Here is a 27,144-nt window from a genome sequence, read left to right as displayed (position 1 = left end):
GGCATTTCTATTCAGGCGGCGCTGAGAGAGCCCGGCGCGCCCGGTGCATTGTGGGACTGGGCTGGGAGTCCCGTTCGCGGGAGGAGGCGGAGGGCGAGGAGGCGAGCCGGTAAGAGGGAGACCTGAGGAGGGAGGGAGGAGGAGGAGGGGGGGGGTGGGGGTGCACGGCGGGGAGATTTAAAGGGGAATTCGCCTCCGCCGTTACGCCGGGCCGAGCGCGGGGGGCGGCGCGGTGCCGCACCGCCGGGGCGCGGGCTGCCCGCCTGGCCCCGGGCCCCGCCGCCCTCCTTCAGCCCGGCCCCGGGGGAAGGGCGGGGGAAGGTGGGGGGGGTGCGCCGCGCCGCGACCGCTTTAAAAAAATCCAGCGCCGGCAACGGACGGGTTAAATTTTTCGCCCGCCGACATTTTTTTTTTTTTTTTCCCTCCCTCTCACGGAGCGGCGGCGGGCGGGGGGGGGGAGAACGCGGGGGGGACGCGCGCGCCCCAACGGTCCCACCGGCCGCCCCGCGCGCGCGCTCGCTCGCTGGCGCCCTCGGTGCCGCCCCCCCCCCCGTCCCTCCCGCCGGCGGGGGGTTAACCCCGCCCCGGCTGGCAGCTTACCTGAGCGCGCGGGGGGGCGCCCGCCCCGGCCGCCCCCCGGGTCTGCAGCGAGAGCCGGGGGCGGCTGCGTGCGCCGCGCCTCCCCGCCGGCAGCCGGCCCGGCAGCTTCCTCCCGCCGCCTCCCCGGCCGCACAAAGACCAGCGGCGAAGGCCCTGGCTCGCCCGGGAAGGCGGCGGCCGGGAATTTAAGGTGTCCTGGAGCCATGGCCGCGCCCCGCGGGCAGCGGGCTGCAGCGGCTACCGGCCCTGCCGGCGGCGGGCGGGGGGCTTGCTGGCGGCTGCTCTGGGGTCTGGTTGGGGTAGGTACTCGCCTCCGGCTCTGCCTCGCTTCTCCCCTTTGCTCCTGCGCTCTCCCCTCTCCGCTCTTTAGGGAGGCAAGGGTTAAGCTTTCGTTTTTAATATTTATTATGCCGTTCTTTTAAGGCAAGGAACATCTGGGTTACGAGGTGTTTTCTCCTGCCGGGGAGGGGTGCCCAGCGCTCCAGTTGCATGCCTGCCTTGGACTGCCACAAGTCACAAGAAACTTGGTCTTGCGAGGAAGGTTGCTCTCTTGGCAGTCTGCGAAATACATAGTTGCATGCAGCTTCAGCCGGACCTTCGTTAACAAGTTACCGCGTGCTCTTGCGCCGTGGGGGTTTTCTTTTAAATAAAATCGTCTTGTTCGTCTCGAGATCGGTTTTCAAACTGGGGAAGCGTGATTTACTGTGTCTTTACAGTCCTCGAGGCTGCAAAAAGTTCCTGGTAGGCTGTGGCCTCTGAATCCTTTCCTATGTGAGTAGGTAGGGGGTGCTGCGCATATTGGAGTTACAAGTTAGATGAGGGAAAATGTTTCCCTTGTGGGGCAAGCTGCTTTTTATAAATTTCTAGTATTAATGAGAATGAAGTGTTAAAAAAGAATGAAGAAAAATAAATCTCCCTCCTTGAAAAGCTTTTGTCTCCTATTTCTGTTGACAGGTTGTTTTCCAGATTTTTTTTTCTTTTTTTTTTTTTTTATTGCAAGTGTTTAGTGTCTCGCACTGGAAGACAACAGCTACGAACTGAATTCATTGCTCATCCAAGACACGTCCTTGTAACTAGAGTTTGGATTACTGCCCAAGCCTGGGCTTTGGAAGATTTGTTTTAACTAAGTGCCACGCCTCCCAGAGAAGGAGGGAAAGCACTATTTAGGGGAGTTGGGCTCCACATCAGAAGCTCTCAGGGAGTTTAAAACTTCAATTCCTACAAAGCATATTCAATAAATTAGTAGACTAAGTTTATGGAGCAGCTGTACTTGTTAATAACTGCTCTATAGGGGAGGTCAGTTGCACAGTCAGTAGATTTACTTCTGTCTTACATTTAGCACCGTCGAACTTGGCAGATACCAGTCACTTGCACGAGTTTCTTTGCTTTTCAGCCTAACCTCATAAGGACAAGACCATCAGTATCACATTTTGTCTGCAATGCTGCTGAACCATTGTTCTTGTTGTTAGGCAGGATCCTTGCTTTCTAAGAAACTCCAGCAGACAGGTTGTTTTTAGTAATTCCTGAAAACTTTGCTGAGAAAGATGAATTGCATTTTATCACAGCCGTTCCTGTTTAGAAGTCAGTGTCTCAGTTAGGCCTCTTGTTAGTTTTGGAGTGTGGTGTATGTGAGTCAGAGTGGAAAAACGTTCTAAAATTAGACGTGCATTGTTAAGAATTTTATTAAATGAGTTGCATCAGTGGCTTTTTACATTACTATTTGAATGGACAATTCTCTGTATTCTCAGTATCGTTAGTTGACTAAAGAAGGGCTCAAGAGGCAAGAAACTTTTCAATGTTTTTGTGTCTGGGAACATACTGAAAGGTAAACTGGCATGTTTGTAGGTAAACCAGTCTGCTTTAATACGTCTCTTTGTTCTTCTGTTACCTGTACTAACAGAACACCAGGATTGTGTTTTCCCCAAAGGAGAACAGGTGTATTATGGAGTTTCAGCTTCTTACATCAGAACTGAAGCAGTGCCATTATTTGAAAAGCATCTTATTTTTGACATTAATATGTTAATGGCTGAAATTATGACCCTGCACTGGGCTGAGTACAAACAGATGTCTCTGCTGAGCATGTTGCAGGATCAGGGCCCGGGCTGCCTTTTAGAAATCAGCCTCTGTGCTCTGGGAGCTATTATTTCTTTCATTACCTCTGTGTTAAATGAGCTTGATAAGTGTGTTAGATTCTTTTTTTTAATGAAAAACTTATGCAGCATATGTGGAAAAGAAATTCACTCTGATACGCCTGACATAGTTATAGTTTTAAATGTTGGAAGGTAGGAAGAGGAGTCATTCCTTTGTAGTCTTAGAGAATTGTGTGAGGTGTGCCCATCTGTCTTAACAAGTGAATGATGAAACTGAGCACTTGCTTTCTTTTTTGACTTGCTCCATGTGGAAAACCTGTTGTCTTGCAGGTCCTAGGAATTTCTAATGGTTTGTTTTTTGTGTGTGTGTTTTTGTTTGTTTTTTTTTTTTTTTTTTTTTTTGTTAATTAAATTAGACTGATCAGCAGAGAAACTAATACCATTGCTCTGGGGTGGGAAAGGCCAGCAGTCTGTGCGAGAGAACCATGTCTGTTCGGGAGTCATTTAACCCCGAAAGTTATGAACTGGACAAGAGCTTCCGTCTGACCCGATTCACTGAACTGAAAGGCACAGGCTGCAAAGTGCCACAGGATGTCTTACAGAAACTGCTCGAATCGCTACAAGAAAACCATTTTCAGGAAGATGAACAGTTCCTGGGGGCAGTTATGCCCAGGCTGGGTAAGCAGTTGCTTCTCTGGACACTTGTTGTCTTTCTGTTGGGTCTGCCTAGTGACACGATCTCATCTGCAGTCTGCTTAATCAGTTTGAAAATTGTATGTTATGTAGTGCAGGTATAGCATCCAGAAATCCAAAGAATTAATCTTGTGTTGTCGTTTGTTGGCATCTGGGATACAAGAATATTATTTTAATTATTTAACATCCTGCAGTGTGCTCAACTACAAAGAAAAAATGTTCAGGAATGGCTGTTGTGACAGGCATATGCTTATGTGCTAGTCTCCTCCTCCCTTTCCCCAGTAGATGCTTTGCAAACTGAAGTCGTATCAGTTAATTTCTGGACTTTCATATTAATACATTGCCTTTAGAAATGTATGCATGAATGCAGTGAATTTTGTGCAACTAGGTGACTCACAGGTGAAGTTCCCCTCTCCCTCCCCTCTGTTCTGGGTCAGAGAAAGTGAGCAAGAGAAAAACTTTCTTACTAAAGCTACAGGGAGCTTTTTCCTTTCAGTCCTTTCGTTGTTCCCCACTAACTGTTTTGCTCACCTGTAGAAGCTGCCTGGGAAAGGCTGTCTTTCCAAGACCTCTGTGTTCTTGCCAACTTTACTTTCTCTTTGGTATTTGCACAATGATGCAAGCAATAAGGGAAAACAACCTGCACAAGCCACCTACATGGGGAACAGGGCAAATGTAGGTATTTTGATACCAGCTACTGTACCTAATATTGATATAGATAAATTAATGTAGATAATGTGTTTAATGACAGTCTTAATTCTGTTTGTCTATTGACTCAGCCCTGTATATTCAATCTCTGCTTTGCAGTGCAGAATGAATTTTTTTCCTCAGTGTAGGAATATCAATGTAGCATTTATTCTGAAGTTATTTAATTATCAATTTAGTGTCCAATAACCTTATTTAAAATTATTTTAACATTGCTAATTGTCTGTTAGCGGGCTAACAGGTTGCAACCCATTATTCTGGTAGAGATTGAATTTGGTGAGGGATTAGTAGGGAGCCCGTGTTCTTGCTTAAACAATGGTGATCTTTGTATGAAATATCTAAGCAGCAATTGTGTGTGGAGCTGGGGTGACACTATAATTTAATATTCCCTGATGAAGGACACTTCCAGCTTCTTTTATGCCCAAATTGCTATTTATGTGGAGGTTTTTTCCTAAATTAAATAAGTTGTGCACAACAGCATTTCAATTTGGCAAATTACTAAAATCAGTAATGGTTTGGTTTAGATCTAATAATATAGCTGTTGGGGTTTTTTGTCCTCTTAGAAAGTTAGAAGCTCTAAACAGTAATGGAACTGCTAATAAGATTTTTTTTTCTTCTCCAGCTACATGAAAAGGTAAAAAAATAGACTAATGCCATCGATAGGTAGGTATGATACTATGTAGCAGGTAACCTGTTAGAAGGTGGAGAGTTCAGATCTCTCAAAAATATGCTTTTCTGGTGAATATCCCTTTAACAAATGTGTCTTCAGGTAAGTTTGGTGTGATTTGCCTCCGATGCCTTGTGCTTAGAAGTTATAGACAGGTAACTACAGCCTGTGCATATGCACCATGCTCTTGAGATGCAGGCAAGAGGGAAATTGGCCATAGCAGGCTCAAGCCCACTCCTTTTTAGTTCTGCAAGTGCTGTTACCCAAAGCAATCTTAAAATATGTCTGTGAGTAAGAAACTGCAAGTTTGATACTAGCTCTCAGAGCTGTTGTGGACCTTGAAATCACTGTTTTCAGTCACCTCTCTGAACAGTTTCACTTATTTAGCCAATCCTTTTTTGGTATAACAGAAACGTAGTCAGAAGGACCATCGTGGCCCCTTGGCTTGTCTGTCAAGCAGCACTTGCGCAGAAGTTGTGGAAAATGGCACAAGTGAAATCAGTCTTGCAGCATTATGGCACGAGTGGGTGAACCGAGGGCAAAACAGCTCCTCTACATGAGACACTTCTCTGTAACTGCTTGTGTGCACGTCTCTGGAGAGACTGGACATCATGAATAGCAGCTTGGTAGCTTCTTCAGAGGATGAGCAGCCTTAAATACAGTTATGAGCCTCTGCCAGCATGCCTTCTCTTCTGAGGCAAGATCTTCTGCCTCCATAGGCAGGAGAGGGCAGTATGCTCTCCACCTATGTACCTGCTGTCTGGCAGGCTTTCTGCTCTGTGTCTGCAGTAGGACCTTGGATGACAGCAGCTTGCTCCATGCCTGTACAGGACACTGCCAAATACTGGCTTGTAGCTCTTGCTAGGTAGTGTGTTTCAGTAATACATGAGGAAAGGTTACTGTGTGGCATCTGCTCCCTGAAAACTGGCAGTTTGAAGACTCTTGCCCTGCGAGGCATGCAAAGTAATTCTAGGCAGCTTGCTGCCAGTTCAGGAAGGAGGTAAGCTACCTGCCATTGCTACAGGGCACAAGGATATCAACAGGGACCTCAGCTCAGCCTAACATGTTGTGATTTGGCACCTGCAGCTTTTGTGCAGGCTCTGCATCGCAGCAAATGCTGGGTGGTTTTAATATTACTTGTTCTGCTTGAAATATCCACCATCAGAGAAAAGGCTGCATTTGATGTGTGGTTTTCTCAGAGGAATTTCCCTGTCTAGCAGTTTGTCTTGCCACCTTTCAACCTCACAGAAGTAAGGTGAGGTTAACACAGTTGCAAAAGCTCCAAGTGCATGAATCATTTTTGACCGAAGGCCTAGGCTGTGATTTATGTCGTTCCTTTTGTTCCTCCTGAAGTGAGGAAATGCCCTTTATGAGAGGCTATGTCCTTTTAAAACTGACATTATGGTTTTTTGAGATTGGAGTGACAGGGAAGCCTATTTGCTTTTGGCAGTATCAGTTTACCAAGTTCCTCGTAACTTTAAATGTACATACATACAAGCACAGATGTTCTTAATGCACTATTATTATGCTGCAAAAAAATGTAAAACATTGTAGTTTAGTTCTCGCTTTCAGCTGTTTACACTTCTGTTCCAGTCCGGAGTTTTCATTCTTTGCTCAGTTTTCCTCTTGTTTGTCAATGTGCTTTCTCTACAGAAGGAATTTGCTGTGTCTGTTTAGGCAGTGTTTATTTTATGGATATTTTTTTTTAAGTTCTTTTGTTAAGAGCATCAGATAAATAAGGGCAAAGTTACTCACCTCACTGATGGATTTCTTGTCTGTGCAGGAATTGGGATGGACACTTGCGTTATTCCATTAAGGCATGGAGGTTTGTCGTTGGTCCAGACGACAGATTATATTTATCCTATTGTGGATGATCCTTATATGATGGTAAGTTGGCTAAACTTAATTGTTAGCTATATTGCTGATTTGATTTGTACTTTTCACTTACCAATCTGATGGCAATTTTGACTTTCTTCTAGATGTGCAGTGCTAATTGTTTGATTACCTGTGTTCAGAGTCTTTCCTGAGTAGATGTGAAGAAGGAGAGACATAGTTTCATCCCGTAATCTTTTCCGTGTTGGCCAGGAATGCTGCAGTGCTGCTTTCTATAGGTGAAAGCTGGGAGAACTGCCACCTTTAATTCAAATTTCCCTCCCTCCATCTGTTGTTCTGTGGGATTTGGCTTGAAAAACTCAAAAGGGGGAGAAAAAGAGTTGCCTGTGAAGCAGCAGACAGTAAACTCCAGTTATGAGCAGAACTGCACAGTAATTGGCCTTTTTTGAGGTTCTGAAATAACCAGGTAACATGTTAGGACTGGAAATGCCTAAATGACAGTAGTTGGCAGTAGCACCTGGCAGCTTCGGAGTGCTTTGTGAACACCAGTTTTCCCGTTGTACTGCCTTTCTGCTTGCGGATAGTTAAGTTGAAACGGCTTGTTGGAAGTTCTGTGCACTTTGACTTCAGTTCATTTTGTGTCCCAGTTTCATTTAGTCCATCTTGGTAGAGATTCCTCTGTGGTGTTATGTGGTGGTGATCAGTATTGACTTGAACAGAAGGTCATGGGGAAACAAATGAACTTTAAAAAAAGAACTTCATAAAGCTGTGAGAAGTTCTGTAGGAGATGTTTGCTAAATGAAAGTTAAGAAATGCTGGAATTCATGTTCCCTGTGATTTGAGTGTGACTCCTTTGCTTCAAGGCATGGTTTTACTGCTGTTTATTTGCTGCTCTTGGTTCGCTGTTTATTCTGTGAGACCTGTTGGGTAGGTTTTTGGACGTGCAGTTTGAGATTGGGACGGATTTTTTTTTTTTAACATGCTTGACCAGGTGGTGTGCTCATATGCAAACCTAGCTCCTTTGATTTCTGTTCCAGAAGAGCGCTCTCTCTGCAAACTGAGCAGCTAAGATCTCAGGCTGGCCTCTGCAGTACAGAGTTGTTAAGCTCTGCTGAGAAATTTGACTCAAGTGGCTTGCTTTAATATCATGTGGGAGCTCATCAAGGACCAGAGGGGGGAAAAAAATGTTGGAGATGGGTGTCCAAGTTAATCAGCTGAGAAACTCCCTTTTCTCACCCTGTAACAAAAACAAGTGGGGGACCAAATGAGAAGGCTGTGGTGAAGGGGGAGGGTTGTTTTTTTATTTGGAGATACAAAGAGTTTGAGATAGCACGGGAGTGGATAGATGAGCCTGTGCCCAGATGAAGTTTAGGCCAGTGTGGTAGGAGTGGAATGTAAATTTGGTCTTAGGCCAGCTTTAGTGGTTGCATCATAGTTACAGTCTGTCCTGTGATCCACAGGCACCAGCAGCTGTAGCTTTGATATTTTCTAACTCTCAGGTCCCTTGCTTCCCATTGTTGTCAACGTATATTGCAGTGTGGTGGCTTGCTACTTTCTAACCTGCTTACAGATTTATCTTTCTTCTTAAAAGCTAACTAAGAACAGGGGTTCTGTCACAAGCCTTCTTGCTGATACCTGCAGTGCAGGATTGGAGCTGCTGGACCCTCTGCTCAGATTCTTTCTGGGGGACTAGAGTGCCTGGGGGCAATGCAGATTGCCATTTCCTTGCATGGACCAACATTGGGTGGAGGACAGTCAAATACAATTTGCCTTGGGGTTTATGGGCAGTTGGTAAGAGCAGAGGAATGGTGAGACTCAGGAATTCTGAGTTTGTGTCCAGGCTATGTATAAATGAGTGTGCTCTGGACTCCTCTGTTCAAGATAGGCTGCTGCTGCCCTGTTTCTCCAGCTGCTTCTTTCCATTTTTAGTCTAGATGCCCCTTGACCCATGTCTGTTGTTACGACTGATCTCGTTATCACTCACATGTAGTCTACGCTGCTTCTTGCTCTTTTGCTCTGTCTCCTTACCTAGTCAATTCTAGTTTGGTTTTGAGCAGGTGTTCGTTCCCTAATTTAGTCTCTTCCTTTCTTTGTGCACAGTGTCTATGTGCAGCACCTTTTCTGATCTCTTGTCCTAGTAGGGGGCAGAGGAAGTGAGCAGGTAAAGCCAAAAGTGCAAATGACTCCAAGCTGGGTGCTGTGACAGAAGGGATTAGAAAACAGCTGAGGAGAGCAAAACTGCATGTGAACTCAGCTGAAACTCAGATTTCTGTTTCAGAAAACAGCTTTCTCTGACTGTGTCACTGCCTATTTTAAAACAAAGTTCTGCAATTATATGCAAAAAAAAGTCTTCCTCCTTTTTCCCTTTCCCCTTCTCTTTGGCCGTGTTATTGAAAACACTCAATCCATGTTGTGCAAAGTATCCCCAGGATGTACACCAGTAAAGTCTGTATCCAGCATAGGACTTTTCAGCCTAAATGGTTTGATATTCGAGAAGTTACAAGCAGTTGAAAATGGGTTTCATAATAAGTGTCAAGCCACTGGTCACAGGACTGGTACTGGCCTCTGTTGTGGCCCTGTGGAGACACCTTTTTGAGTACAGGAGCAGGAAGAAACTGGCTGGTTTGAGAGCGGACTTCCTTCCCCCTCCATTCTGGGAATCTTTTTGGTGCTCTTTTAAGAACCTTCACTCAAGGCTGGAGATGGGTGTCTGATACTTCGTCCTTTGCCCTTATAAGTAGTTCTTAGTATTACATGTAGAGGTACTTGTGTGTCAGGGTGTCTAAGCAAGCAGTCGGGTAGCAGGCAGGACGCAGCTAGGCTGACCTGCTTGTGAATCCTGTTGTGTTTTTTGGTGTTTGCAAGCCGTGTGTTGTTCCCTCTGCTACTTGAGACTTGCACTCCCTGAATTTGTTTCCATAGTGGTTTTGCCAGTTAGCAAAAGGAGTGTTAGACTGACTGCTGACTACTAGAATGGAGAACTGTTGTCGGTGGGGTTTTAAAAATTTGTCATTTCTAAGAGGGCATAAACCAGCAGTTTGCTTGGTAAATACTGAAGATAGTGGAGAAGGGTTTGATAGTTCCCTTCCAGAAAATGGAGATGGCAGGCTTTACTGTTCTTAAACATCTAGAAATTTAATGGCCAATTTCCATCAAACTATGCAGTACACAGCTCACTCTTCTCTTAATAGTTTAAGATTTAAATGATTAAAACATTCCAGTTCTAAGTATAAGGGATTCCTCTGATGCCACTGGAAGCTCTTGAATTTATGGAAAACTGGATTATATTTAATTGCTATTTGGAGATGTTATTTCATGTCATCAGCAAGTGAGCTTAACTGCCTGAAAATACTAATTTTTTGCAAAAATCCTGGATGTGTGATTACACTGTAAGGTTTTAGAGATGGTGGAAACATGTTTAGATCCCCCCACAATTTGTCTTCCAGCTGAAGCATCTTTCCGTAGTCCAAATTGTGTCAAATAAGCATGTTGTTGTTTTTGTCATGGTGGTGTTGCCTCTGAACTTTATGAAAAGCACAGATTTAAAATCTTAAAACCAGATGTTGGTTACAGTTCTACAGCTGTAAATCTAAATCAATTTTAATAAAATGTGTGGAGTTTTCCAGAGTAACACGACATAATTTGTCCTTTATTTTAAAATGATCTTGCTGTCCCTTAGGGCACTCCTATATCAGAAAGTTCTGCATCTTCATCAGGAAACTTGATGTCTTAACTGTGCTGGGGCCACACCTCAACAAGCCCTGACTCGGCACCATTAATTTAGTAAAATGAGAGTAGCTAAGCTCATGTGACCTAAGTGATGCCTTCTCAGTGCTGTCAGCTTCACGACTTCTTAGACGAACCTTCAGCAGATGGCCAGTTTTGTCTTTTGGACAAATTATTGTTAGTAGACATGCTCACACATGCAAAAATTAATAAAAATGTATGTGCTGTAGCAAAATTCAGCTTTATCTCCTGACTTGAACAAGTGACGGAGTAGATGCATCTCCCTCACTTAGAAGTGGCAGGGGACAGACATCTCCCCTCGGTACTTGTGCGTGCTCCTAAGCAGTGACAAGGCCAGCTTCTGGGAGCCCTGAGCTCCTTAATCTCCTGTGCATGCTGTCTTCTGCAGACAGCTTCTTATTGACAACCTGACAGAAAAAGCACCCCAGTGTGGCCGTGTTGCTGGCAGCACAACTGTATCCTCCGGGAAGAAGGGTACTTTCTTAAGAACTTGCTCATCAAGTTCCCTGTCTCCTATGTATTGCCATGCAGAAGGGGTACAGCAACATATGCGTTCTGGATTAGCTTCCTAGCAGTTGTGAGTTACGTACGATAGTCATCTTCATCAGTGTGTAGTTTTATGATGGAATAAAGTTAATAGGAACATATCAGATGAAGTAAACAGGTTGCTATCAAAGATAGACTTTGTCGAGCTTAACTTCAGCCTCTCAAATTAGGCATCCAGTCTGAACTCAGGTGGGATTCCTACATAGTCGTGAGAGAGTATGTTGACAAAGACAAATGGGATGAAATCATCTCCTTATCTGTAAAAGGGAGGAGATACCTGCACTTCTAGATGGACAGGTTGCATGAAATGGATTATACCACATCTTTGGCTAGATTTCCTAATGCAGGAGCCTGTGGAATAAGCAACTGTCTCAAGAGTACAAACTCATGCTGAAAGTTTTGTTTGTGGCAGGTGTTTGTTTGAACATTTATGAACAGTCCTGCAAATTTTTTTTGTCTGTCTTTCTTTTTCAGGGACGGATAGCATGTGCCAATGTCCTAAGTGACCTTTATGCCATGGGGGTCACAGAATGTGACAACATGTTGATGCTCCTTGGAATCAGCAATAAAATGACAGATAGGGTAAGATTTTTTTTGTACTTTCTTTTTAAGGAAGACCCAAACAGCTAAATATGCTTAGAATGTATTTACCTGTAGTGCATTGTCTCCTCAAAAAGAGATGGTTTTATTGAGTGTCTCAGTTCATAGCATGAGTCTTGCCTCATAAACATTTTGAGGTCTCTTGCTAATAGTTCAATTTTCTGTGGCATGGTGGTCTTCTTGTGCTATTGCCTTTCATCCCCACCAAAATGGGGTCCCTGCTTCTGTCACTTCACGACAATAGTGCTCCAAGGCAGCATTTGATTACCAGTTCATGTATCATTCTGGATAGATGCTTCTGGTCTGCTTCTGCCAGCTTTTTAACATCTCTCTGAAGAAGAAACTGAAATAGATTGCTTTTCCTTTTTTCCTTTTATGTTTTTTTTCTTTTTCCCCTTATTATTTTTCTCTTGTCGCTTTTGTGGAAGTGACTAACGTGGTTTTGTTTTGCTCTAGCAAAAAAGGGATGTTTGTTCTTAGAAGGAAGTAGGTTGAGACTTTGCTGGTTAGTAGAGGCCAAATGATTTAACTTTGCCTTATTGCACTGCATTGCTGTGGCTGTACCTGATTACAACAGCAGGATAGTTGTTCTGAGTTTCCAGAACTCAATTTCTCTACTTTTATACAACATTTTGAAGAGTGTTTCTTCACCTCTTCTACACAGGGCTGTAAAACCATGGGACAACTATGCTGTATGGGATAACATGCAATTTTCAGGAGGCTAACCTCTTCTTCTTCCTAAGTGTGGCTTTTCTGTCATGAACTGTTTGCCATGAGGGTATTTGCCTTGAGTGATTAAAGCCCTGGACCGGTCTTGAAATGACTAGTGCTGCCATGTATGGAACTCTGACTTCTGTTTTGATCTCTAGGAAAGAGACAAAGTGATGCCTCTAATTATCCAGGGTTTCAAAGATGCAGCAGAAGAGGCAGGAACATCTGTTACTGGTGGCCAAACAGTGTTAAATCCCTGGATTGTTTTAGGAGGAGTGGCCACGACAGTCTGTCAGCCTAATGAATTTATAATGTAAGTTAAATCGCTAAACAATCAAAGGCACTGGTCTGAAGGGATACAGTAAAAATCCTTTAAATACAGTATTGTGATCTGTCTCCTTATGAATAAAGCAGTACCCTCTCCTGCTTGCATTTGTCCATAGCACTCAACAGATGCCACATCTCTTTTGTACACATTTGCTTTTTTAAACAGGATGTCCTTTTACTTCTCACCATCCCCCCAGTATATTTTGATCCTAGTCTCCTTTTGATAGGAGACTTAAGCTTCTAACCTTTACTTTACAGGTATTGAAGACTGGTTTGGGACATAAATTTCTGTCATTGATACATATAGTTTTAAACCATCTTCCAATTATCTTATTAATGGCTGTGGAGAACTACAGAATTGCTGCCTTTACAGCATTCTGTCCATTTAACAGTAGCTAATTTTGAATGTCCCACTGTGGCATGTTCACTATACCAATGAACTTGTTCATGATCCTAGTGATGGTTGTTATCTTATGCCCTCAGTTACAAATGTCATTTTTTTCCCCCTATCCTATCTTACGTCTTCAGTAAGATTGAAAGAAAAGATGTAAATTTGAGTGTGTCTGGCTGCAAGCATTGTTCTATTCCAAGAAAGAAGGAATTAGCACTTTTAAATAAGTTTGCAGCATTTTGCTCAATAATATCCCATGGCAATGAATCCCAAAGGGTGATTCTGGAATTAGTCAGTTTTTTAACTGTGCAAGATACACTGGTCTGTGAAAATGTAATTGTCAGCCCTTATTCCTAATAATGTGTGTGAATCTCACTATGTAATTAATATATGAATTCTTTGTTTTCAGGCCAGACAATGCAGTGCCAGGAGATGTGCTTGTATTAACTAAACCCTTGGGAACACAAGTGGCTGTAGCTGTCCATCAGTGGCTAGATATTGTGAGTACACTGCAGAAAAAGAAATAGGAAAGAGGGGGGTGAGTTAAAGGTAACTTTCCTCATTCCCTCAAAATGACAAAGTTCAGCACTGTAATAAGTACGCTGAGGGCTCAACTGGGAGTGATCTACCACCTCTCTCTCCTCCTTCCTCCTTGGTGTCTCAGCCTTGCTGGCTTATGTGCAAAACATTTTCAAATCGAGACAGTTTGCTATTTTGTGCTTAGCAAGCCCATCTTAATCACATCATATTCTTAGTTAGTTCCTGGGCATTGCTGTAATAAACAAAATTGTTTACTAACAGAACAACGGACTAGCACCCTGGGTAAAATTATGGCCTACTCCACCTGCCAAAGTAATTGGCAAAAGCTTATTGATGGCAGTTAGGCCAAGATTGCTGTCTGTGTTCACGGGCTTTCTGCTTGTGTACATGGAAATACATCTACGTTTCACATTTATTACTCTGTGCATTCAATAAGAATATTTCTAGCAGCATTATCTATGTAGACATACTTCCATCTGTTACTTCAGGCAAAAATGTAACTACTGAACTGAAAAGTGACTGCAAAATTGGCATCTGCTTATGTTGTCTGGCTCCCAGTATGTGTCTTCAGAATTGTAACTGCTCAGTTTACACTTTAAAATGATGCATCTTTTTTGCTTTTGGGCCTACTGAGCCAATAGACTGGCAGAGGAGTAAGCTGGAATCTACTTTGTTTTGGCTGTTGGCCACTACATTGTCAGATAGATGAATTCTAATTACACAGCTTGTGTTAGCAAAAGTGGGAGAGAACCAGCTTAAACCATCATTGGAGTCTGAAGTGTGAGCAACAAGAAAAAGATATTTTTCTCCTTCTTTGTAGGGTCTGGCCTAGCAGTTTTGACCTCTGCAGAATCCTGTGTTTTCCAATCAGATATAAGGATCAGGGCCTCAGATAATCTTGATATGAAAATGAAGTGAAACAGCAAGACACCAATTTTATAGTATGTTTTCTGGCCATAATCTTACTTAACATATCTGTTATTGTACTGACAGACTTGCAAATTAAGGATAGTCTGAATTTCCACATATTTCAAGTACTTCTAATTTTCTTGGCTGTCAGCCAGAAACACTTTCTGGTCTGAAAAATGAAGACAGCAAGGAAATCGAACCTCCTATTACATGTAAACAGCATATATCTTTGATTGCGGTAGGAAAATTTCTGAGTGGCTGTGCTGCCTTTTCTTTAGCTTTGTTTTGTGAAAGAGTCTGGAAAGTGAAACTAGAATTACCCATCACAAATCCACCATAGATCAAATTTTGGTAGGGAGTTTGACTTTGTGTTTAAAAGTATGTGGGAGAAGGTACATAGTATGGCAAGTTTATGCATAGGGAAGAAAGGAAAACTGAAATGTAGGGATATGTGTCTGCAACACAAATGTGGAAAAAAACCCCAAACAACCAACCTAAAAGCTGCAGTATTTACACAGAGCAGTAGTGAAGGAGTTCTTGGTGACAAGTTGAAAGGAAGATTGAAACGGAGGCCAAATTTGTGCTCCTTGCTTGATTGCTGCCAACATTGTTGCTGCCAAGCCCCAGCTGTGTTGCTGGCGGCAGCTGCCATAGGGTGCAAAGGAAGAGCCTGCAGGGAGCTGGGCCCCACCGAGGACCAGGTCAGGGATGTGCTGGGCGTGATGAAGCTGTTTGCTGTGGCTTTGGCTGCCAGGCTGATGATGTGGACTGTAGGCTGGTCTGCAGCTGGTAACTGGCATCCCTTTGCCTTTTCCTCTTTCAGCTGAAAGGCATGAAAAGGGTTGCTGTCATGTGGCCCTTCAGAAAGGGTTTTCTAGCCCTTGCTGTTGTCTACAGACCCTTCCCATTTGGAAATTTAAGCTTGCTTTTTAAAAGTTGTTTGGGGATTTTTGTGAACTTTTCTGCCTTTGTTTCCTGTTTACTAACTCCAGTATCTGATTGCTATAGTGGAGAGGAATTTACATCTAATTTGTATCTTGCCTGTGTTTGTGGCTCTTCTAGCCTCAGCCTTGAGTTCTGCTTCCACCTCATTTGTGATCTCCATTCCCATCATCTGACCAGTTTCCATCCCATCATCGGACTCAGAACTGTTTTTTTGAAAACTAAGGCAGAATGACTGCTCAGGTTTTTCAATCATACCTGGAGTAAGAATAATCACTATTCTGTCATCTCTGTAATAGCTTAATTTTTTTTCACTTGGTCTCTCATTTATATAAATAAATATGCTTTTTCTTTAATTGATCAGACCCAGTTTCTAATTTCAGAAGCTCTGGTCTTACTGCTACACTTCTTTGCTCTTTAACAAATTGTTTGGGCTGACCAGTCTTTTCTCCTTCTTGCCATTTCTGGATTCTCTGATACACCCCTTGAAGTCAGCACTCATTTGTTAAGGGTAAGAGCCTCTTTGACAAGATCCTTCCCCAGTGTAGCAACATACACCAACTCTTAGCAGTTTTTGCACCATTGCTTTAGCAAGAAGTTTTTTCCATGCATTTATTGTATGAAATGGCAGTGTAGCCATTGTGGCTTCAAAAACCCTGTTTTGGTTTACTCTCAGTTCTTTGTAATTTTATTTCCATTGTAAAAAAGGAGAAAATTAAACCAGTTTGTAGTGTTACTTTTAACACTTAAATGGTTGCTTTGTTTTGTTCTGGATCTGGAATTACTTCAGCTTTGAATGAAACAATTGCCCTTTTTAAAGGTACCATTTCCTAAATTGTTCCGAGACCCTTTTGGGATGAAAAGTGTTGCTTGGAATGTGATGGAGGCATGAGTTCATACAAGACAGTGGAGAATGGGTGGAAGGAGATGCTGGTATTAAACTGTAAAGGAAGCTTGTGAAACTGCCTTAATCTCAATTCACTATAGTGATTACATCCTGCCTTAGTATACATTCCTCAGGTCAGGGCTTCTGGATATCAGTGGCCTTTCTTGATCAGTGTCCAGATGTGAAATCAAGAATTTTCTCTTAAAAAAATCAAGAAGGCAGAGATTACAAATCTCAACATCCAGCAACAAAGTTGTTTTCATTTGGCTGCGGAGTTCAAGCCAGAGAGTTGCCTTTGAAAGAGTTCTTTGCCCTAGGGTAGGTTATTCCACTCTGCTCTGCTACTGAAAGCAAGATTTGAGGTGCTTGGTGCCTAATAGATCTTTCAATGAATTTCACTTAGGTACAGCAGAGCAAGGCACGCACCTCTGACTGCTGAACCTTTTGCCCCTCTAATGGAGTGTAAGAAGGAAAAAAAAAAAGTATGTTTTGGATGAACAATTTTTTTAAAGTGGTAGGGATGTGCTTTTAAAATATACAGCTACAAATCTGAAAGAATCATCTTTATTTCATCCATTAGCCAGAAAAGTGGAATAAAATCAAACTAGTGGTAACGCAAGAAGATGTAGAACTAGCATACCAGGAAGCGATGATGAATATGGCACGACTGAACAGAACAGGTAAGAAGGGAGGCATGTGTTGGGGGAACGGAAGGGAGGTTGTGGGTTTTTTCCAATTCCATACTTAATTTAATTTCACTCTCATGGGGAAATGTGACACAGCCACTTTATCCCTTCCTTCTGCCCTGTCTTCCTGCTGTTCAGCGTTTGTGAAGCAAGCAAATTCAAATCAAACACCCTCTTTTAATTATACAGCAAAACACAAATGCTGCTGGAGATGATTATGACTCATGTGAATGCTGCAAGTAGCATCCCAGTGAGTTAGAGCATGTTTTAAAGGGAAATATATTGAATTTGTTCGTTGTCTTCTGTGCCTGGAGAACTTGTGAGGGCCTGACTGTAATGTTTAAAAAATTCAAAACAGAGTACAAAAGGAAAAGCTCTTCAATTTTGTACACTTCAATTTAAATTCTTATTTTTTAATTTTGTCACATTATGTGCTTCCCAAAGTGTTGGAGTATTTAGCACGTTTTCTTTCCTGATTTTTTTTTTTTTTTCCTGTTTTTGTGGTGGATTTTGTTTGGGTTTTTTCTTTTGATTTTGGTAGAGGTAAGGTTCTGCTTTTACCTTAAAAATTCTAGTCCAGGATTTCCCTTCTTTGTTCAAAATGTCTTTGGAGAAGCAGAGTTGAATTAGGCATTTCCTTACTTCTCAGCTGAAGGAACAGGGATAGTTAAATATCTCTTCTTCCTTTTATTCAGTTTTCATGTGGTATTTGTTATATCATCCCACTGGTTTTTCTTTCTTTCTCAAAGTCTTCCAGGAAAAATAAATTACCAGGATTGTCTTTTGGAAAGGAACTCTGGTCCTGTTCATGTATTGGGAAGCACCAAAGAAGGGCAAATAGTTCTTGGTTTTGTTTTCTCCACTCAGTCTTCTCGAGCACCTTTAACAACACTTAAATATTCTTAAATGGAACTATTATCCTGCGTGCAGAGGTGCCCTTCTCCTACCCAGGGCTCTCCAGTTGCAAATGCCCAAGAATTTAATGAATGCCTAGGTGGGGAGGCTGGGGCCCTTCCCCCACAACCTGCAGGCTTTGTTCTTAAGCTCTTAAAACTTTAAGAGTCCAGATCTTCAGTTCTGATGTGATGGTTTTATGGAGTGGCAGGGGAAGAGATGTAAGAAAACTGACCCAGCATGAGTCTGGTCCTTGCCCTCAATGAAGCAGCGCTGAGCTCAGAACCTCTTTGGCCCTCAGCTTTGGGAAGTTTGAATCTGGAGCAAACCTCTGTTTCTTAGACTGCCAATATAAATTAGTAGCACATGTCTAGTAGAGTGTGCTCATAAGTCTAACTTCAGTGCTGGATTTTCAACATGGTTTAATACCTTAAGTAAAAGTTGAATTTTTTTAAGCGTTACATGCAGTATTGGTGAATTCCAGTTTCCTTCAAGTATGATTTTTTTATTATTATTATTTTAATAATTTAACAGTAACCCAACCTGATTCGAATTGAAGGTATGCAGCTTCCTTCGGACTGTGCACAATATTGTGGAAGCATTGCTTTTCATGACAATCTTTTTTTTCTGATTTATGTTTTCTTTCCCCCTCCCTGTCTTGTAGCTGCTGGACTCATGCACACTTTCAATGCACATGCAGCTACAGACATCACAGGGTTTGGAATCCTGGGGCATGCACAAAACCTTGCCAAGCAGCAGCGAAACGAGGTGTCCTTTGTTATTCATAACCTTCCTGTTCTTGCCAAGATGGCTGCTGTCAGTAAGGCTTGTGGCAATATGTTTGGCCTCATGCATGGGACTTGTCCGGAGACTTCAGGTAGGTGACACTTGTACCACCCTCTTGCTTCACTACACCTCCACATTAGAATTTAATAACATTTCAGATGTACAAATCATGTGCTTTGCATTCAAAATCACAGTTGGTTTGGCATATAGCCAAGCTAATGAGCATTACCCACACAACTGTTCACAATTAACTTCTTCAGCTTAACTTCCAAACCACCATCCTGTTCTGAATGCCTTCTACTTCTTTATGAAACACTATTATAGAAACCCTTGCTATATCTAGAACATTTTGCAGATAGAAGTTAGTGCTGATTCTCAGTTCTTTTGAAACCTCTTTCTCTCTTAGCTGTTAACTCCAGAACAGTGAATATCTGAAAATCCCAGCACAGCTGACAGAGTTTTCTCAAAGGTAAAGCCACCTGCAGTAGGTTTGCCAGTCAAATGGGTTGTGTTTTGTTTCTCATTATGAATATGTGTGAAGTTTAGTGCTGAATGGGCTAGTCTTGGCAACTGAGGCCTTCTCTGTCCGCAGCACACAGACATCCGAGAATACTGATTTTTCTTCCTTACATGTATCAAATCTGACTAGCAGCAAAAAAAAAAAAGCTGGGGGTGGGAGGGTGGGGGTGTTGGTCTCTGACCCATTAGTTTCTTGAGTTTTCTATTAAGTAAAGCTGCCACTTGAGGTGGCAATGAGTGCAGCAGATGTGTACTGAGAACTGGGCTGTGGAAAAACATTTAAACAGTCATCAGATGATAAAACTTCTGATGTTTTTGAAGTTGCCTTATTACTAAGTGTAAGCCACTTTGCTGACTAGTGGGATCACTGCCTTCTGCTGGAAGTCTCTGTATTTCGTTTTCCCCTTGAATCTTCTGTCCTGTTCCATTTTGTTTTTCTTCTTTAATCTGATTTTTCTTTCTCTTTGGGAAATGGAGAAGATGTAGCAACAAATCTGTCTTTTCTCGTATCTCATTTCCCCACCCTCTTCCTGCTCTCCAAAAGTATTATCCAAGTTCTCTGCAGTTCAGAACAGAGGGGGCCCCTTGCAGCAAAACAGTCCGAAGATCTGGAAAGAAGCATCACAGTGAGAGCCATAAACTTTTCCCCTAGTGAATATACAACTTAACCATGATCTGCTGAATTGTTCCTTAGCCATCTGTGTTTAAACAGACACTCTGTCCTACAGAGACTGTATGATGTGTAACAGGATATGGGACATGAACCCTTTCAGGAGTTCAAATCCAGCGTCAGTCAGCAGAGACCAGAAATATCTGGTGACAGTTAGGCAAGCTGTGTCACTAAGGTTGGGAGCACCAGACAGATTCTTGCTACCCAGGAGCCACGTAACCAGAGTGCTAGTAGCATCTGTTATTGGTTCCAAAGACTCCAAAAAATAGTGTGGACACAGAGCTGGAAGTGCAAGATGCTCTTTCACGTGAGTGGCTGCGGCAGAGGTTTGTATAGCAGTTGCCGTGGGAATGACTTAGCTGCAAACTGAGCACTGGGCTCTTCAGAGCTGCCCATCCTGCACCCTGGGGATATCCAGTTCTGTCTTTTTCACTGAAGGAATGTAAAACTCCGTGGATGTGTGCGCTGCTATGAGAGTACTTGGAAGTGGAAAACAGTCGACTTAAGAACCTCTTTTGGGACTGAGAGCAAGAAGTGTCTTTGAAATACTGAACAGCTTGTGTTTCAACATTGATGATGGAAAAAACAGCAAGACATAGTCTGGTTATTTGTGAACTGAGTGCCTCAAAACACGTATATTTGATTTCATCACAGTGTTGCATTTCTCACATTAGAGGTGGCTATAGGGATTTGCTACAGGGCAGCATCTGCCAAATACTAGAAAGATCCACAGCCACGTGGATGGAATAGCTCTGGTCGGAAAGCTATATAACTGCAGTCCCGTAGGCTTTAGGCTTACGCTGGATTGCCTGACACATCGCAGCAGTGTGTATTAGTTTGGGCATGGTGTGCTGGGATGGCTCGTTAGCATTCAGACCCAGGCTGTTTGCACGCTTCATGTCCTGGAGTTGATTTATGTGAAGGGAAGCGTCCCTTGCTGCGCCTGTGTATCCAGTTGTGAGGATGCCTTTTGTGGGGGCTGCTCAGGGCTGTTCATACAGTAATGCAGATCCGCCCTTTCTCTGCTGGCTTAAACTTCCAGAAATGCTCGTGTCTGTAGCTTCTTCATTTGCTAACAGATGTTTTTCAGCAGAGTGGGCAGGCAATGAGAATTTTACTGAAAAACGATTTGAATGGATTTTAAGACTGTTGTGGTTTTTTCCAGTGAGCATTTGCTGGGCACCTGTTGACAGAAGTTAGTGTTGGAAAGATCTATTATGTCATCTGTTCCATCTTCCAGGCACTCTTGTTTATGGTCTATTTTCTTAAAATTGCAGTTTTACGGGATTTTTACGCTCTTTTAGGTAACGCTTTGGTAGTAGTTAAAGCTGCAGTCAGGCAGTTAGTCTCAAAAGAATTCTGTTTGTTAGACTGGCTACTTGCAGAAATAAGTTACAGGGTTACACACATGCATGAATATCCCATAGAGTATTTTCACTAGTCCTCTTCTAAATAACTTTTGAAACTATTGACTGATGTCAGCCAGCTTTGTTAGTGTAGCAGAGGTACCTCAACTATTCAGTGTTTGTGCAGATTTTGTGGAAATGGGCAGATGGGTAGAAAGAAAGGCCTGTGTTAGTGCCTGACAAGAGGCAAGGCTATGATCTCATCCTTTTGTTAGTCATTGTGGGAGAAAGCCATTAGCAGGAGCAAGGCCACTTGGTTCTGATTCAGGAACTGTCTGTTATCTCTGCTCTTAATTGCAAAGCTTTGTCTAGTCTGCTTTTGAAGTCTTCTGTGTCCACTTCCCTGCTTGCAATACGACTGTTAAAACCAGCAATGTTCAAAACTTCTTACCAAAAAAACCTTTCATTTTTAAAAAAGTAAGCCAGGACAGACACCAAGTACCTGCATCCTTTGAACCCCCAAAAGAAGCAGCAAACCCTCAAACTGCCATGATTCATTCAGGCTTTGCTTTGCCTTCAGCTGTGACTGACGCAGACCTCAAAAACTTGGTACACCATGAAATGCCACTTGCTTCAGTGCAGACTGGCACTGCTGCTTTCATTTTCCACAGGCACATAGCAACAGCTTAAACTCGCAATGGCTGTGACCTTGCACAGGTGAAGCTTCTTGTAGTTGTCTGTGGGACAAAAACCAGCAGCTGGGAGCACCAGCAACATGGACCAGGCTAGAATGCATAGTGGGAAACCTTAAGGACTTACCCAAAGGGTTAAAGAGACTGGTCAGTCTAGCAGAGAAATAATTATAATCCCTGCATACAGGTATCCTGCAACTGACTGAGAGTAGCCCATAGCCTTTATTAAGGTTATTGATCCAAGTTTGGGATCCAGCGAGCAGGTGGGAAGTGATTTTTGATTGGAAATAGGGGGGTTGTACATATTTTCTGTCCTGGTCAAAGAATGTTAACAAGGTGTGTGTACAAGTGACACAGAACTGTAAAAAGAGAGTGTGTGGGGAAAAGATAATGAAGATTATTCCTGAGCTCACTCCTTTATTTCCTTTTTCACTGTATTCCTCCCTTTTGGCTAGGTAGCATGTTCTGTGCACTACCACTTGTAAACCTCTTCCCTGACTTGCTTGCACGATGATGTAAGATTTCTCTTCATTAGAAATTTAGAGATTTATGATCTCCCACAATGATCATTTAGAGATTTCCATGGGAATGGCACATAATTCCTTTGCAGTTGCTTTGTCTGTTACATCTGCAGTAGTTTAAATGCTGTCTTTCAGGGTTCGGGGTGGGGGGGTGCTTGTATGCTGTTTTTGGTGGAAGTACCTGGATGTTATGTTCCAAAATGTCTGAGAGGGGTGTTTTCCTGGATGGCACACTCATTTGCTTCATACAGAACCTAAAAAATAACTTTTGCGTTTCCACATACCCTTATGAGTAATTCCTCATGTTCAGTATCTGCTTCTTCCTCATGGCCTTAAAATAAAAGTGTCTTTAGTCACCACCAAGAGGACTATTTGATTGGAAAAGCAAACATAAAGGTGCCTAAGGTGCTAAGAAGCTGTGCAAGGGCCGCAGAGGAGGAGGTGGCACCGAGCCCAGGGTGACTGGCTCAGCAGGTGGCCCTTTGCCACCAGGGTTGGCTCAGGAGCTAGTGGCATGACGTGCTGCTGGCTGATGCTTTTCACCCCGACGAGAAGTCTTTAGGTCAAATAACTCTTTTAAGAGTAAGCAAGACTCAGCGTGTGCCCAGACTCCTGTTTGTCTGAATATATTCTTAACTGTGTTGTCCAAACATTTTCCAATGGGAGGTGATATTTTAACGTCCCTTACAGGAGGTTGCTGTGTGTCAGGATACAGCACAACGTGCAGATGTGAGCTGCGCAAACTGTAGGTAGTATGCAAGGCTTGGAGGTTTAATTAAGTATCTGCAGATGACTTGGCTGCTCTGTGTTGCAGTGCTTCACACGTTATAACACAGCATAAATGTAGAAAAGGTAAGGGATATAGGAAAGGGTAGCACCAAAACATTAAATTACTTGCTCAGAGCCTCCTAGAATTTTGTGCCAGAGCTGACAAACATATTCTAGTAAATTCAGTTGCCAAGTCACCTTTTTCAGTGCTTTGGGATTCTCAGAATGAAAGCGATTTTAGGTTTAATAACTGAATGGCGAGCTAGCTAACTAGTTACTATGCTGCTTCTGAAAAGCATTCATTGGTAAATGAAATATTTTTCAATTGTCTCTGAGAAAAAATCTTAGGGGAAAGGCTAAAAAAGATTAGAAAATTCTCAAAGGGGCCTGAAGGACGGTCACAGGGAGCACTGGATCAAGCCTATGTTTAATCTGCCTCTTGCATTCTCTGGTAATAGCCCCTACTTTGATGAATGATTTCATTGCGGGCAATGGAATTACTTGCAGAATCAGCTGCTACCAATATGTAGTTACAGGTATCTGAATATGACCTGTATCCAAAATGTTTTTGTGCAGAGGCACTTTGCAGTCCTCTGTTGGAAGTTTACAATGCTGGTGTTGTTTCAGTATGTCATGTGTTGGCATCAGTATGGCGTCCTTTTGCCAGCATCTTTTGTGTGTATTTGGCTTCCTTTACATACCCACTAAACACTCAATTTGGGCACAAACTTCTTTCTGTAAAGCAAGAGCTCTGACTTCCCCGTGTCTTCTCTGGGAGTTCGACAGAATCCACTGAAGTCAACAAGTACATGTCTAAATAGGAATTTGGCAGATCAGGCTTGAAATGCTTTGCCATCGGACATTTTAACGCTCTGCATTTTTTTTTCATTGCAGGAGGCCTCCTCATCTGTTTACCACGAGAGCAAGCAGCACGTTTCTGTGCCGAAATCAAGTCTCCAAAATACGGCGAGGGTCACCAAGCGTGGATTATCGGCATTGTAGAGAAGGGCAACCGCACGGCCAGAATTATAGACAAACCGCGAATCATTGAAGTTGCACCACAGGTGGCCACTCAGAACGTGAACCCGACGCCTGGTGCCACCTCTTAATATAAATGAAATAGCTGTTTGTTTTTAAATAGATCTATTCCTTTATCATCCTGCAATTTAAAGAACTGTAAAAAGAAAAGAAAACTTGTTGTGTCTGCACATCTGGTGGCCTTAGGTCAGTTTATGAGTGGATACAATTAATAAAATAAAATCCATTGCCTTTTTTTCCTGTTACATTAACTGAAGATGCACCTAATCTTGAGGCAGCTTCTGAGTTGAGAATTATATTGTTATCCAATACTGTTGATTCATTTTGAATCTTTAGACACTTATCTCTTGCCGCATAGGCTCTTTTTAAAGGTGCTTTCACGTAGCACAGACATTACCAGTAGTAGTGTCGAATAGCAGTTTGTGTCCTTTCATTATATGTATATTTATCATAAGTCTAATTTTGATGCCTTGAGTGATATTCCAGAAAGGCAATAAACGGATAAGTGACACAGTGGGTATACCCAGTAGTAAGAGGGTTGCATGATTACATTCAATCTTTTTTCTTTTTTTTTTTTCTTTTTTTTTTATTTTTTTTTTTTGGTGAGATTTAGTCTTACCGAGAGCATCTACGACCCTGGACATTGTTTGGTAGTGCACTCTGTTTAAACGAGCAAGTGCTGACTTTGCATGGGGAGCGCTTCAGAGTCGAAGGAGTAATTTTTAATTTCATTATTTGTAGACCTGACAATATTTACTGTATTATCAATGATTGTTTTCTTTATTGATAGTAAGGAAAAATAATTCTTTTTTTTTTTTGCAATGTGATTGGATGTGCTATAGTGCAACAAAGGTTTTGCAGACCAAAAGGAGGTTACTGTATAATATTCATTTACAATTCACTATATGAATAACTACACAAATAGTTTTTAAATATAATCAAACTAAAATAAACCTCTGTTCTGTGGATGGTAGTGTTTAATACATTTTATATTTTGTATAGTGATTACAAACCTTTTTTGTTTCTTTAAAATCAGCAGCTGTTTAGTATAATTCTTAGTATTATTTTGTTCTTACGAAATACATTTTTCTGCACGCTTTTGTGATCTGTGTTTAAAATCTACATTGCCAACATTGCAGCTTGAATTTAAGCTTGTTACTCAAAATAAATATTTAATTTTTTTTATTGCTCTTGTAGAAGTGCATGAACTTTTTTGATTCCTAGCTGAACAACAAACTTGCAAGTGGAGAAATCCTTGGGTTTTTATTTTATTGCAAGCGTAATTATACTGATAGTTGTTACTACTCCTTTGATCAGTTCTGCAAGCTGTGATGTCTAGTGGTAATCTAGAATATCTCCGCCTGCATGTCAAAGTTGAGAGCAAGTAGGTTATCTCCAAGTATATTATCCGCTTCATTTTGTTTATTTTACTTATCAGCACAAAGTATGCAGTGGTTTGAAATTGTTTCCTCCACAAATCCTGCTGGCTCTGCCTGCTGTACGCTGGATGGGGCTTCAGGAGCAGCCCTGTAGGTGGAAGGGGTGCTGGAAGGCGCCGCTCCAGCAGCAGCACAGTGCGCTGCCCCAGTGCAGCAGGCTCCCCGCTCCCTGCCCTGCCTGGCTCCGCTCCGCTGAGGTGTGCCACAAATGGGACTGAGTGCACTTTGCTGAACTGGCTCTTTCTAAGCTTTTCCAGTACTGTGGAATTTGCTTCTTGACCAGGAAGAAGAAAACCTTGGATAATCGTTACTGCTACCAGCAAGAATTGCTGTTCTTCAAGCAAGGGCTTCTGTCTGTGAAAAATGAGTCACTAGAGATGAAGCACTCCTGTGCATCCATGCGAGTTTTGAATTTCCAGTCTTGCTCCTAGTGACGACTCTGGCAAAACTTGGCTCATCTTTTTCCCACTCAGTAGTGCTCTCAACAGACACCTTTTGTAAAGCTAGAATTTTTTTCTCTCCCACTCCCCCTCGTGAGTAGCCTAAACCACAAAGAACCTTGTGCTCCTTCTCCTGGAGAATTCTGCAAGTTGAGTGTTCACCACAAAACCTCAAAGCAGTAACTGAGTTTTTGACTTTGCTTTGGGGGGGGGAAATCAGATATTTTTTCATAGCAGTTCTGAAATAAAGCATCAAAAAACAGTTGTCTGTGCAAAAAATGCTGATCTAATTCCTCTTTGTTCTGTGAAATTTGTTCTGTATTCTGATACAAAACCGTGGAGCTGGCTTCTGTTAATTTTCTTCATTGTTGCAGACGAGACCATCACTATGTAGGTTATCGTATCAGATTAAAAAACCAAACCCTAGCGAGATCAAATGTGTGCCGAACAGTTGAGCACTTCTGTGTGAAAGTAGGTGTTAACCAAGATCTGTTGTATTTTAAACTGGCACTATGTGTGCGAGTTGACCCTGCGCAGAAAACCAGTACTAGTGGTGGATACCGGGGTATTCTTTTCACTTGTTATGGTGATGGGTTCATCAGCCAGCTGTGAAACCAGCGCTTCTTCCCCAGACGTGCCTTCAACGGTAGCAGGTTCATCTTCACGGGGAAGAGTGTGCAGAGGAAGGCTGCTGAGCCAGCGCAGTGGGTGGACGTGCACAGCCATCGTGCCGACCTTTCACGGCAAGAGCCATCTGGACTTCGAAGGAAAACCTGCCTTTGCAGCTGCTGAAGCCAGCCACCACCAAACCCCTCTCAGTGGGGTCAGTGAACTGAGGGTTGAAGCCTCTCCTGATGTTTCCCGATGGCTGGAATTTACATCCCAAAGTGCTTCCTGGCTTGGCCGGCTGACGTGTGCTGCTGAGTGGGTGGCTGTGGAGTTGGGAAGTCCTCACCCCATCAGTTAAGGAGTGCAGAGATTTGTGTAAGTTTTATGATTTGTTTTGCCAAATGGATTGTAGATCAAGCATAGAGTGTTGTGAGAGGGGTGGAGAGTAAAAAGAAAGAATTCAATAACTGGAATATTCCCTAGCCTAATCAATACCTCTGATAAGTAGCGTATATTCTTGGATTGCTAGTATCCAATACATCGGTCTCC

The 27,144-nt window shown here is 42.6% G+C and overlaps 1 protein-coding gene across 3 annotated transcripts; it reads left to right on the top strand.

The window, feature by feature from the left end:
* SEPHS1 (selenophosphate synthetase 1) lies at window positions 1–25,292 on the top strand. 3 transcript variants are annotated; one of them, XM_040595145.1, is made up of 10 exons: window positions 1–109; window positions 3,107–3,368; window positions 6,539–6,642; window positions 11,356–11,463; window positions 12,351–12,505; window positions 13,320–13,410; window positions 16,768–16,867; window positions 18,432–18,644; window positions 18,960–19,022; window positions 23,964–24,062. In XM_040595145.1, exons 2-9 carry the CDS (start codon window positions 3,176–3,178, stop codon window positions 18,986–18,988), a joined length of 993 nt encoding a protein of 330 aa, XP_040451079.1. In that variant the 5' UTR covers window positions 1–109; window positions 3,107–3,175; the 3' UTR covers window positions 18,989–19,022; window positions 23,964–24,062. The 3 variants fall into 3 exon arrangements, with proteins under 3 accessions (XP_040451079.1, XP_040451077.1, XP_040451078.1); XM_040595143.1 differs by lacking the exon at window positions 18,960–19,022 and having other exon boundaries at window positions 2–109; window positions 23,964–25,292; XM_040595144.1 differs by lacking the exons at window positions 1–109; window positions 18,960–19,022 and adding an exon at window positions 665–899 and having other exon boundaries at window positions 23,964–25,292.
* The last annotated feature ends 1,852 nt before the right edge of the window (window positions 25,293–27,144 follow it).

This window comes from Falco naumanni, chromosome 5 (genome assembly GCF_017639655.2).
Source record: "Falco naumanni isolate bFalNau1 chromosome 5, bFalNau1.pat, whole genome shotgun sequence".
Classification (NCBI taxonomy): domain Eukaryota; kingdom Metazoa; phylum Chordata; class Aves; order Falconiformes; family Falconidae; genus Falco; species Falco naumanni.
Note: the sequence above shows the minus strand (reverse complement) of the source record. Positions and strands in the feature narration are given on the sequence as shown.